Consider the following 14,050-nt stretch of genomic DNA (forward strand, 5'->3'; position numbering starts at 1 on the left):
AAGAGTGCTGACAAAATCAACAAAATACTGACTAAGTATTCTATATCTTAACAATATTTAAATTAAAAATGTCAACTGTTGTTTTTGATCAGACTCCCATCATACAACCTTTAATAACACCAGGTGACAACACTTCCTGTTTACTACTTTTTTTGCATCAAAGTGCATGACGTACATTACAGTGAGATGAAATGAGAGTCATGAGAGTAAAACCAGCGAGCTCTGTTAGTCACGCAGTGAGAAGCAGGTTAGATTCTCACCACACGCTGTTCTCTCATGGCCACATTAAAAAGGCTGTGAAGCAACTACTTTCTGAGATCTTGGAGGGATTTCCATGACATATCAGAACTATTCATCTGCCTTTGAGAGATAAGCTCTGTCTAAGATTTTGGGACATCCCAGAAAAGCCCTTGGTCTATTTCCTTGGTCAGAGACATTATGACCACCAACAACTAGTATCTTTGTCAACGTGTTCCATGATGGCCTTCATTTTTATGTGATTTCTTTGAATCACATTTTCATGAATTCCATTTAGGTGAAATGGAATGAAGCAAAGCTAACTGAATGACTTGGGTCGGAGCAACGAAGCTCAAGTTACAGGTCTGCTAAATAAAATTAACATGTCCTCTGGAGCTAGACTAGGTGTTCCACTGACTGCATAGCATGTTTGTCCCCTGCTTGTTGGCTACATGCAAAGTTCAAACAACAATTGTTAAGGCAAAGAGCCAATCTCAAAACTAAATTCTGAAGGAGCTTAAGACATTAGCAAGGAAGGGGGTGAGGGAAATCAGAAGGCAAAAACAGACTCTGGGAGAAAAAAAAAGTCAGGACTAAGCATAAACTCACTGGATACTTTGCTATGCACACTTTGCTAGTATTGTGCTGGACCCCTTTTTGCCTTCAGAGCTGCCTTAAATCTTTGTGGCATCAGTGATGTTGAAAACATTTCTTAGATTTGGGTCCAGTTGATGAGATTTGTCTGCTGCACATTCATGTTTTTTTTCTTGTTCCACCACATCTCAAAGGTGCTCTATTAAATTGAGATCTGCTGCCTGTCGAGTTAATTTCAGAGCAGTGAACTCTGTCATGTTCAATAAGCCCTGAACCTATAATGATTAGAATTTTATGAAATGGCATATTATCCTGCTGGGACCGGCCTATAGCTAGCATATAAATTGTGCCAGGAAAATATTCCCCAGACCATTATACCACTACCCGCCTGAATCATTGATATAATGTAGGGTATTTTTATATTTGTCCAGAGATAAAACTCAAAACTGCAAGCCCCACAGAAACCCCATCTAATTGTTTTCTGGGGTTAGCCAATTAGAATAAGATTAACTTAAAGTAGCTAATGTTTTTCTGTTTGTTTGTTTTTTAACAGAGGATGAACTGAGGTGCCACACCAAGTGCAGTATAAAAATAGGGATTATTTTGAATGCTCAGTCACGCAAAGCTGCCCTATGGGAGTTGAAGAACTAAGTATAAATCATTATTATGCATTGGGATTAAATACCATTATGTTTTTTTTCTCATGCGTACTTGCATTTCTATAGTTTGACAAAGAATAAAACATTTCAAAAGAAGCTCTTGTTTATTCTGCGTGGGACAATGTGTTTTTAATTGCAAGAAGAAGGCACATCTTAAATAACCATAAGAGAATTGGAGCAGCACCATCCCAGTATTGCTGCCAGTGAGTGCACAAATATGAAATTCACCTGGTCACAATAATAATGTTAGATCCAGAATAGTGGAGGCCAATTACTCTTGTTTGAGAAAATAGCATTTTGTTTTTCATTTTTAAGGGAAAGGGTACCATTAATTCTGGTAACTTAATATTGAAAATAGCCAGGTTCTCAGTCAGACTAGCTGAATGTATTGTGCAAATAAGTGTTGCATGTAGTCTGTGAAAAGAGCTCATTATTTGCAGAGTGGAGGAAACTGGAAACCAAGCAAGCAACACCCAACACCTGAAAGAAGCAGAAAAGGAAAAAAAACAAACCCACAATAAAACCCAAAGGAAGTGTTTTGGGGTTGTTGTTTTTTTAATCTCATTCTCTAGCATTGAAATAAATACTGTTTTGAACATGAGATGTACTTTATACTTTTTAAGCAGAGTTGGCAAAAGTTCAGACACTCTGTACTTAAGTAGAAGTACAAATACTGCTGTTAAAAATACTCGAGTAAAGGTTGAAGCACTGATCCAACTTCTTTACTCAAGTAAAAGTAAAAGTAAAAAGTACAGGCTCTGAGATATACTCAAAGTAAGAAAGTAAAAAGCAGCTCTTTGGAGGACGTTTCTATTGTTGTGCAAAGCTAACTGAATCTTGTGCTATATTAACATAATAATAAAATAATATCAGTAGATGGGAACAGAAACTTTAGTAGAACAGTTTTGTAATTCTAATTGAACTCAGCTTGAATCTGAAGAAAAAGAAGCAAAATAAATTGATATATTTTCTATTTCCAAAACTGTAGAGGGTGACTTTGCCTCTAAACAAATAAATGTGTACAGTCAGGAATTTATGTGGTGGGGGAACCCTAAAATTGCTCAGTGTGGGAAAAAGACTCATAATTCACAAAAATTTCTATTGAGAGTTCCATTAGGTTTTCTTAGTGTACAGGCTGTGATCAGCTGACCTGTTGCTCTTTGTGGATGTACACAAATGAATTCAACAACATGTCAGTAGTTCTGGCTGATTTCAGTTCTCTACACTGACAGCACACTGTCTATAGTAGACTATATAAAGTTGGTATGAAGGTGGAATCAGGTCAGTTAGCATCATCAGCTAAAATTCTAATGAATCTCTGCTACACTTCATGTAACCTTACTCTGACCATGAAACCGCAGCCAATGTGCACCATTCACACACTGTTCTTTAATTTAAACCCATCACACTACAGCAAACTAACCTGTTTATCTTCCATTAACATGCAGAGACTACCTCAGTTTGTTTAGCAGCATGTTTCACAATATGAAAAAAAAAAAATAACAAAGTCACACGTACAGACCCAATATCTCATTTAAAAATGAGATATTGGGAGAAATGTACATTTCCAGTTTATCAGATCCCACTGAGCAGTCCTTACCTTTCAATCTAACCTCTCTTCTTCCTCTACTGTCCTGTCTTTCTTATCTTTCTCCATCTCTGAGTGAAGCTAGCTCTCTTTCATTTCTCTCCCTGTGAAATACAGCAGCTGGACCTTTAGCTGTGACAAATTACAAAGGAACAGTTTGTGTGTTTGCTGATGTTTGTTGAGCTGATCAACAAACATCAGCTGCATTTCATATGACCTGCCACTTAAAAAAATGTTACTCCCTTTAAGCTCGCTCCTCCAGAATAAAAAACAAAACATCGTTCCACTTTTAACCCCTGACTTTTGCACACAATATCTCTTTTTATGCGCGATAACGCATAAACTTTCTGTTTAGGCTCAAATCGGTTTGATGTTTGAAGGCTCGCAATGATAAAATAATAACTCGACCCAAATGTGTTAAAGCAAAAGTAATGAGGCTGTTTTGAAAATGTAAGTCCAAAGTACAGATATTTGTTTAGAAATGTAGGGAGTAAAGGTAAAAAGTAGTCAGAAAACAATTCTCAAGTACTGATACATGAAAATTGTAGTTAAGTACAGCAACAGAGTATTTGCACTTCGTTTCTTCCCACCTCTGACTTTAAAACAGTAAAAAGGAAAATTCTAGTTATGGGAAAACACATTATTGCCATAATAGGTTTGTTATATTTTAAACAATGAATAGAAATAAAACCAAAAAAACCCCAATTAAATTAAATTAAATAGAAACATTTGAGATCTGCGTGGTTGAAATATTCAGGGGAAAAAAACCCTCAGAAATATTGGGATTAAAGTTAATATATTCACTGTAAATCAAATCAAAGGGCAAAAGATCAGGTATAAATGCACAATTAATGCCACTTTACATTGTTTTATTTATTTAATTTACCCACAAGTAGATCATTTTATATCGGATCTAAATTAGTTAAGATGAATTTTAAACTACTCATTATACCAGAATAAACATGATATGTCATATTTTTGTCCATTTCTGATCATCTGTATTAACTTTATCCTTTGAATTATTATTAGTTTATTAACTGTACAAACGTTTTTAAGGGAGATTTATGATAGCAAATTAGGAGAATTATATTTTAAATAAATAAACATTATCTAGAGAAATCCTGAGTTTCTTGGATTGAAGTTTCTTAAGAAAACACACATTGCATGACCTCTGATAGTATTAAAAAATGTTGTTTCAAATGTACATTTTTATTTTGGATGCTTTTCTCTCTGGTATATATAATAATTAAAAAACACACACGTATGAAAAAAGCACCAGCCTACAGTTCGTTCTTTAGTGGACGCCTTTAAGGTGACCCGGAAGTGTTTCTATTTACACCGGATATAGAGCTTGTCAATGTGACCTGCCTTTACTCGAACACAGTTATGTTTTAATGGACGAGATTAGATAAATACTTAGAAAATGTTTCTCACCACAGTAAACTGTAAGTATTTTATTCTCTTAATGTCTTCAAACAGCACGACGCATGCGTACCTAGAGCTCTCCCAATACGCTGTTTTGGGGTTAGCTGATGCTAAAACGTGAGATGCTCTTAAAATATACGTCTGTTCTTGTGGGCAGTCATTGTGAAATATTTTATAATAAATTGATTTCACACGTTTCAGTGGCTTTGTGTTTTAGAGAGATAGGTTTAGCTTCTGGATAGTACAGCAGTATGTGTTCAGTGTCTATTCACTGGGCTTTGTAAGTGTGGAAATCTCAGAAAGCACCTGTGCTACTCGAGAGGTAGTTTTTCTTTTCATTTAGATGTGTAGGAGAGTCTTTGAGTTTTCAGCAGATACTTGCACACAACCTTAACAGCTTTAAGGACTTTCTGGGGCTGGTGTTGGCGAGCTGTTAGAGCAACGGGATTTTAGTGGAAACTTGCTGAGTGCTGCTGAACGATTTCTGTTGGATTCACACGCAAACGATTCTTTCTTCTCTTTTCTTTTTACAGTGGCGAAGGCAAAATCCAAGTAAGTGCACTGGCTGATTCTTTGAAAGTCTAGTCAATAGGCCTCATTCACACATGAAGCATAAGGTTGTGCGTAAACCGTGCATATTGAGGATTTACGCGTAAATTTCTGTTTCATTAAAATAATCTTAACTGAATTTGCACTTCGGAGTAGGTTCCTTCAGGTCATGGAAACGAACACGTGATGAAAGCCGAGCTGTCTTAGAGCATTTAAACAAACATCTTTACACTTAATACTATTACTTATCCACATGTTGGATCCCATTCCTAATGCAACTCTAACCGTTTGTCCAAGTCGAGGTCAGGCAGGAGTCTCGTGGGATGTGATGTTTGTAGACGGCATTGTAATCTTTACTGGGAGTAGAAAGCAGATGGAAGAGCGTCTGGACAGGTGGAGGTATGCTCTGGAGAAAAGAGGAATGAAAGTCAGTAGAAGACAACATGTGTAAGTGAGAGCAAGACAGGTGTAACCGTGAAACTACAAGGAGCAGAGGTAGTGAAGGTGGATGAGTTTAAATACCTGGGCTCAGCCATCCTAAGCAATGGACAGTGCACAACAGAGCTATAGAAGAGAGTGCAGGCAGGGTGCAGTGTCAGGGATAATTTCTTATAAATCATTTTTTAGCCACAGGGACCGGAAAGTTTACAAGATGATAGGTTTGATGTATGGTTTGGAGACAGTGGCACTAATGAACAAAATAGAAGGCTGAGCAGGAGGTGGTATTATTTAAGATGGGAGTGGCCATGATGGACAAGATTAGACATGAGTACATCAGAGGGACGGCTCAAGTTAAGTGGTTTGAAGACAAGGTTAAAGAAGCAAGCCTGAGATGGTTTGAGTGGGCAGAGGAAAGATGGCAAATACACTGGATAAAGGATGTAAAGTATGGAGTTGCCAGGGAGGAAGAAAAGGAGGACGGCTACGGAGAAGATTCATAGATGTAATGATGGAGGACATGCAGAAGGTTTGTGTGACAGACGAGGATGTTAGAGATAGAGGCAGATAATACAGTGTGACAAACCCTAAAGGGAGCAACCAAAAGAAGAAGACCACTACTAATATGAATTGTTATTATTATTACTCATTTCATTTTGGTCATTAGTTACAGGTTTCCAGAATAAGATAAGCAAAAAGTTTCTCAGAATTGAATAACGAACTGTAAGGAACTCAGGGTTTGACGTGAGCACAGGGCCGGTATAACCGTACGTCAGGCAAGTTGCCTCTCCAGGTGCTGACTTTGTTTCCACCTGTCACAGCAAACTGGCTAAAGCCACCCTCACTGAAGAATATTTTTCTCTTGTTTTGTCATTTCAAAGAAAGCATGTGATATTTCTGAAGCAGAGAGTCTATTATTGTGTGACTATTAAGGTGGTTTCCTCCTGTGACTCTAACCCTTTCTACTTCAGTTGTGCCGATTGCAGGTAGTGCACACAAAGCTGATGGGTTAGAATAATCCAGTGCACAAATCCAACGCTAATTTTGTGCAGAGGTTAAGAACATTCCTACACGTGCACCCATGAATGAGGCCTGTTGTTAGTGTTTCGTGTTGAAATGGCAGTCACCTCTCTGTGTGTTGCTCACCTGTCAGGACCATCCTGGTGCAGATGATGAGTGCTGCAGGGACCGGATACTTCTTCAACACAAAGAGAAACCGACTCAGAGACAAACTGGTGCTGCGCAAACACGATCCATTTGGTAAGAGCCGTGTGAGGACAACTATGACACACAAATACTCATTAAAGCAAAGTCCATGTAACCCAGGATATCTTTTCCTTATCTGGCTTCACTTATTCAAGCAGCAGCAAGCAGGCTAAGCAGTCACATGAAGGTGTTGGCACTTTAATAAATCACTACTTGAAAAGTGAACCCAGGGTTTCCCAATCTACCTTTGAGCACACGACAGTATATGATTGTTTTTCTTTTAACTTGGAAACTATTTGTATTTAAACGTTCTTCCCAAAGTGAAAAGCTGTACCTGATTCTAAATTTGGCAAACCTCCAGTTCAAGATTATCTTCTCGGGCATGTCCAGAAAGCTTCAATCGTTGCTGCTATTTTTAGAGATGTCCTTGGCTGTCCTGTTCTGACCATTTTCACTGCAAGTTTCATCATGACCTCACTGTGGTTGCAACTGGTATGAGAGCTGGTGCTCACAATTTTGACACACTGGAGGGGATACAAACAAAAGAACAGGGGGACAAATATAATGTGACTTCTGCTGAGTGATCCAAAGAGTCCAAGCGTAACACCTGGAATAGATTAGTCCAATTTAAAATCAGCTAAGGATTCAAATTTATGGTGTGTTGGTCACACCTTCACACCTTCTGTTCACCCCAGTGAAAAATAAACAAAACCCATATTTGGAGTGACCCTTGACTTCCACCTACTTTCTGCTTTTTGTCTTTTCAGTGAACAAGCACGTCCTGTTTTTTGAGAAGAGGAAGATCAGATCGATTTAACCGCAGCACACCGACACACACAGATGGACAAAATGAACTTGCAGAGGTTTAAAGGCATCGTTTTTATTGCCGGGGATGGTACAGCGAGTTAATCTGGTTGACGTGTTTATCAGAGGATTTCTTCCTGGATGGATAAAAGTGGAACTCCAGGCTTGAACAAAAGAGACTTGAAACCAGAAAAGTGATGTTATGTAAGGGGACCACCGCTGCCATGATCTGAAGCTGTTCATTGGTTCAAAATAATTATTTAATCGGGTGAATGTACTTTGTGAAACATTTGTTGTGGTTAATTCAAATAAAATAATCTCAATGATTGACTTATCTTTAATGGTAATCAGTTTTAAGATATCTTCAGCAGCAAATTTTCATGAGAACATTTAGTGTTGAGTCTCTCTGACCCCATTCAGATGTGGTCCCTTAACATTAGGGTCTACTGCTACTCCTGGAAGTATTCATTTGGGAGGTCCCGTCTGTACGGAAAAGACGTCTGCGTGCCAATTTCCCGCACGCTCACCCCTGCCACCAGATTGGCTCTGCGGGCCATCTCCTCCAGAGGCATGTGTGGGTGGTTGGCCATGTAAAATGCCAGTGCTCCAATGAAGCTATCACCAGCACCCTGAGAAGAAATAAAACAACAATGCATGGTTAAAGGGACCTTATTTTCAAACAGGTGGCAGTTAAATACCGATAAAATTTCAAGTAATGAGGTCAGAGTATGTGGAGCCAGCTTTATACAGTTTTTTCTCTTGGCTCTATATTTTACATAGTGACATTTATGAGGGGCAGCCAATCAGAAGAAAGATTGCTCAAGGCAGCATGGAAGAGAGCTAAAACGGGTCATTTCACGCGGAGGATGAACTGAGCTGCACTGTAGCTCAGTATTACATTTGAATGTTTTGAACTCTGAATCATGCAAAGCTACTGCAATTGAGTCCAATATTAAAAAACAGGAATCTAAAAATTAATAAAATCCCTCTACAATCTATATGGCACAATATACCAAATATATTATGCAATTTCAATCCCTTTTATTTCATTTGTTATGCAACCTGGCTAAATAATAAAATACTGGCATCTCGGGCAGATTTCTCCAGATTTCTTTTTGGGGAAAAAATTGGGTTTTTCATCAGATTTCATTACCACAGATTTGTCGCGTACACTCTGGGGCTCCTTCGTTAACACCACCCCTCATATCTAAATGTATTAACCTGAACTCTTTTCATTTAAAAGTGTATATACTCATTTTTGGTTCCCTTTTGGTCTGAGCTACTTTTTTTTTTTTTATTAGTATAAGCTGTGGATTTTTACCATCTATCATCACTACTTACTTGCTTTTTCTGCTATTTATCCATCGCTGTTAACAATTTAACCTCCTTATAAATTACTTTTAGCAGTACTACTATTGGCATTTCAGGCTATTTACAGGCCCATAAAAAGGGCCTTAAAAGGTAATAGATTGACTTTTAAAGGTTCAAATTACATCACAGTATTGGTTTACAGTTTTAAGATTTGCATTAGGTTACTGAACAACTACAGCTTTGTCTAAAAAAAAAAATTCTTAAAAAGGGAATAATCACCCACAGTATTCATGTTAACTGGCAATATTCAGTAAATATTCTGGCATGAAATTATGCTGACACTGGCTTGTGTAAGATAGAGAAAAATATTATATTATTTAATCAAAGAAACATGTTACCTGTCACTTTGTGTTAAGTTGTCCCAAATTATCTGAGTGTTTGTTACCAAAGAGCCAGACTTTATGAGAAACTTTCGAAGTTTTTGTTTGGACATTGGCTGCTTTTACTCATTTTCTGTGAATTCCTCGTCATTTTCCGAAGAATAAATATATATTTAAAAAGCCACTTAATAGATCTATGAATCATTCATTCAGGAAAAAGGCTCCTAACTCAAGGGATGAATCACTGTTGTGTCTACGCACAACTGACAATTTAACAAAAAAAACTTATTTTAAATTGTATCTTTAGTCACTTAGTTACTAACAACTTGTAACAAAAACACATAATTTGTTCTCATGTCTTTAGTTGAATCTACAAAAAAGGCCAAACAATAAAAATAAAAATATTGGGCTCTTAGTTAAAAACATGGCATATATTTGCATGGTGTGTCTGGACTAGACAAGTGGAGGACAAAAGCAGTAGCATGCATGAAAAAAAATTATATCTACAACAGATGAACAGTTAAGCTATATCCTTGAAAAGAAAGCTAGCAAAGACCTTCAGATGATCTGTCAATGGAAATATTCTTAAGGAAGTGAAATGGGAAGAAAACAGTGGACTGAAAATCAGAGGGATCAGGTCTTATGAATTGTATTTCTGTGTATTTTTGCACATGCATCATTCTCAGTGTCAGATTTCTAATTTTCCAGGCAAAATATTAAGATATGAGCCTAGCTCAAGACTTTTGCACAGTACCATATTCTTACGTCCAGCTGACAGTTTATCAGTTATTAACTGTCTTAATCCCTTATTTGTGACAGCTTAATATTTCACTACTTTTATCTTTTAGTCCATTAAACAGCGGCTGATTCTTTACAGAAATATTTTATTTATTTATCCATACTTACCCCTAACTGAACCTTTACAATTGTAGCCTGACTTTAAAAGGGGATTACAGCTTTTTATTCTCTACTAAGTATTTTAATATTTTGAAACACATTTTAGTTTTTCACTTCTACTGCTTATTCTTCTGTTTTTTAGCACACATTATTATTATTATTATTTTAATATATATTAGTTGTGTTAATCTTTCCAAGGTCCCCCAACTACTACTGAAGTAACCTTTTGGAGTAGCTGTAACCCTGGACTATTGTCCCAGTCAACAATTCCTGAAAACAAGCTGGAGGGGGGAAAAAGTAAATTTAAAATACTTGGATTTTTTTCAAATATTTTTCCTAAAATGCTTCTTTCTGTTTTTTTTTAAATTATTATTATTATTTTTAGAGAGAACATGAAACACACTTAAAAGACGAGGGGAAGCTTCATGTTTAAATTCACTAAGCTGCCAACAGTAGGGGGTGCTGTGGCATTTTCCAGCTGTTTGACTTGTACTGCTGCCTGCAACTAGTTTGAAATGACTTACTGGTTTGCCCTGTGTGAAAGTGTGTCTGTCGACTCTAACAAAACATCAGCATTAAGGGCTTTAATCGGTTTCACGTAAAACCAGCAAAGTCATAAATCTGGCACTCGTGAAATGCCTAAAATGTGATGTGACTGTTTCCCAGCATCCTTTAAGGATGTTAAGTGTTTTATCATCTGATCAAATGACTACAGAAAGAAAAGCCAGCTTTCACTAATTGTTTTAAAAAGTCAGCTGAGTAACACGCGGCTGCCTCCTAACCTAACTGCCAGCTCTGGTGTTTGGTTATTACCAGGAGCACATAAATCAAACCCTCATCTATTGATAAAGAAGGAATGTGCTGTGTACGCCCTGGAGGGGTGGTTTGCTGGGACGGGATGTCTAGAAGGGGTTTGTGTGTATGTGTGGGGGGGCTCACTGATGGGAAAAAGCACACTGGTATGTGGCGACATGCTCATGTTTAACCACAAATGGCCCCCCGACGCTGGTTCACACAAGCCCGCTCCATTACTCATCACATCGGCGCTCAAAAGACTTCATTGCACTCTCTACTGAGCATCTCTGTGAGCCTCCCCTGCTCATCCTCCAACTGCAAAGTAACGCTTTTGTCAAAGTGATGATTCAGTGGCATGGCGCAAAAACAAAAACCCCCAGCAACCCCCGAAATGACTTCTGATTTGACCGTTACTGCACCTCTCCCTCCAGGCTCTTGCCTCTGGTGTGACTCCTGGACGGCAGAGATGCTGGAAAGAGTGAGATCAGAGATGAAACATTTCACAGGCCTGCTGGATTTCCATGTTTAAACCCTTGGCGTGTTTATGTCTCCTGTCTGGTAGCTGGGCTGGGTTACAGTGAAGCCTGCGTTTGGAACTGAAGCTTTGGTGGAGCGGCCCCACTGGTTTGACTCTGGCCCGTCTCCCAGTTAACATGTTGGGGTTGAGATGACTTTTGAGTGAGGATTGATGGTAGCAGCCAAAAGATTATGTGATAGAAACTGGAAGATTTCAGTCTTCATAGTCACAACAATAGATGATTATTTTTTAACCACAGGATTCTTCACATGATGACGTCCCAGTAATCCCTGCAAACACAGCCACCTCTGTCTTGTCACACTACAAAGAGGTGCGGCTGGAACAGGTTTTAGATGAGCCAAATTCTTTATGAATGAAAAAAAAGCCTTTAAATGCATTCCTTGACAGACAAAAGTGACGTAAAGTGGACCTATTTCTTTTTTCCTGATTGTTCCAAGTGTTACAAAAGGACAATAGACCCACAGACTCCCATGTTAAAATGAGAAATAATACTTACAGCCTGGGATGAAATCTGATTTAGTCTCCTATTATAACACATGTACAAAAAGTGGGAAAAAGAAAAGATTTGAGGGCAGCTTAAAGCCAGGGGGTGTGGCAGCTTGTTTGACAGGCTTTAGAGTAGGGTTTGACAAACCCATTAAATGTGTCACGTATATATACGCCACATATAAAGTCCAACTTTTATCTACAGTTCAAGTTACATATATATCCCATATATATATCCTACCATTTTAAAGGTAGAAAACAGGCTTTTTATCTGTTACTGCAGTTTCCAACAAAAGAATAACCTCGGCAACCAAAATCTGCAGTTCCGCCAATGGCCACCTGAGGCTGACTCTAAAAGCGAGTCCAACCCATGGACTCCTGTTAAAACGCTCATCTTTACAGCAACAGTAAACATGAATGCAGCCTGGTGCACAAAATTACTTAAGTAGATAAAGCTCTTTTTATGTGGCTGTATGGGGCTGAATTTACTTATAATGCATCCATTTAGATTTTGTTAGGGCTTAAAGTCAGAAGTGTCGATACAGGCACCTGTCTGCTGGTTGGAGGCACTATTTGAAGGCACTGACACAGAGTGTTGAACTGATTTAATGCCTTTTTGGAGCATCTTTATTTGAATTATCTGACTAATATCGCTTCCTGTGTAGTATAAACAGCCTTAAGAAGTTTTTGCTTCATTTTGGGTGAGTAAAATTGTACGATACTGTAGTATTTTATTAGTCTACACATTGAAATACACTGAGGTGTTGCTTGCCTGGTTTTCAATATCCTGCACTTTGAACCTAACAAGCTCCTTGCCACAGAACACTCAACACTCTTTTTCACAGTAAAGTCAGCCATTCTGACCTGTGACTGAGAAGCTGGCTGTTTAACAGCAGGAGGAATTCATAACGACATGGCCAGAATTACTGGTACCCCTCCAATTTAGAAAGAAAAACAAAACTTTCTCTGGTGACAGTGATCATGGTCCACCATTCTGAATGATCCAGAGCTTACATTTTATTTGAAAAAAGGCAACAAATGAAAAGGGCACATGACGCATTTGTAGCATTAATTCAATGAGCAATCCAGCCTCTTGTTTAAAATTGTTTAAAACCAACATGGCAGGGGTCAAAATACTAAGCCTGAGGCTTTAAAAAGTAGCTGTGCATGCTTTAAATAAAATCTACGATTCCACTGCACATTTTCAATTTGGTTGCAAGAAAAGAAACGTATAAACTCAACAGTTTATATGTTTAGCTGAAGTGAAAAACCTCCATGTGTTTATCTTAATGCACTAATAGTGCGTATTGCATTCTGCATTGCAGGATATCTTAATATATTTATAAAATTATGCATTTTGAGGGAAACTGAGCATGTAGAGAGACTGAACAAAAAAATTGAATTTGTAGGCTTTAATTCAGTGATTAAATCAGTTAATAGAATAGTTAAATGATGAGGCAATAAAACTTCACTTTTCCGGTCCAAACTTCAGCTCACTTGCTTGTACAAGCCATTGCCCAACCTTTCTGTGTCTTACTAACATCTCTGTCCCTGAGACTGGCATGTGACGCTACTGGATCAGGCGAATGAAGCTCAACAAGTTTGACAAGCGCTCCCCCCTTCAGCTTCGCTGCCGCTGCCCTCGACACACTTTGGTGAAGGTTAGATCTGGAGGGCCGTCAATCAAGTGACACAAGCGCTCGTCGTGGATGAGCTGTGATGTTCTCGCTGCTCGGCCCCCTGCCCGCTGTGCCTTGACCTCCACGCCATTCCTCTGCCTGTTCTCCGCTGATACTCACACTGAAGTTAGAAATCAGGGTGGCAGACACGTCTGTAAGAAGCTCACCAAATTAAACAAGTGGAACTTCTCTACTGTTGTTTTTGTGGGGAGCCAGCGTGATGTACATATATATAACTTTACAATGGGTCAATGGGAAATGGGAAATGGAAAAGGAAGTAAATGAAGTTGCGTGAGGATCAAATCTTCAAAATAAAAGAATAAACTGACAGATAAATGGAAACGGTGACACCTCACAGTAAACAACGGTCGCCACTTTTCAATTCATGTTATTTTTCCAGCAATTTTGAGCCTTCATGACTTCATACAGGAGATAATCACACTACATTTTCAGCCCTGAGAAAT

General features: G+C 38.3%; 2 protein-coding genes across 2 annotated transcripts in view; one reads left to right on the plus strand and one right to left on the minus strand.

The window, feature by feature from the left end:
- Positions 1–4,382: 4,382 nt before the first annotated feature.
- Positions 4,383–7,841, plus strand: mrpl33 (mitochondrial ribosomal protein L33). The gene is made up of 4 exons (XM_006799389.2): positions 4,383–4,523; positions 5,037–5,055; positions 6,644–6,750; positions 7,464–7,841. Exons 1-4 carry the CDS (start codon positions 4,502–4,504, stop codon positions 7,511–7,513), a joined length of 198 nt encoding a protein of 65 aa, XP_006799452.1. The 5' UTR covers positions 4,383–4,501; the 3' UTR covers positions 7,514–7,841.
- rbks (ribokinase) overlaps positions 7,559–14,050 on the minus strand; it is a 61,458-nt gene continuing 54,966 nt past the window's right edge. Inside the window, exon 9 of the mRNA XM_006799388.3 lies at positions 7,559–8,129. Within this exon, the coding sequence (XP_006799451.1) occupies positions 7,950–8,129 (180 nt within the window). The 3' untranslated portion in view covers positions 7,559–7,949. The remainder of the gene's footprint in view (positions 8,130–14,050) is intronic.

This window comes from Neolamprologus brichardi, chromosome 19 (assembly GCF_056152115.1).
Source record: "Neolamprologus brichardi isolate AB-2024 chromosome 19, ASM5615211v1, whole genome shotgun sequence".
Lineage (NCBI taxonomy): Eukaryota > Metazoa > Chordata > Actinopteri > Cichliformes > Cichlidae > Neolamprologus > Neolamprologus brichardi.

Coding starts and splice junctions, on each gene's coding strand:
- mrpl33 (XM_006799389.2), top strand. CDS start 4,502: ATGTTTCTCACCACAGTAAACT. Junction 6,751..7,463: donor GCGCAAACACGATCCATTTG/GTAAGAGCCGTG, acceptor TTGTCTTTTCAG/TGAACAAGCACGTCCTGTTT.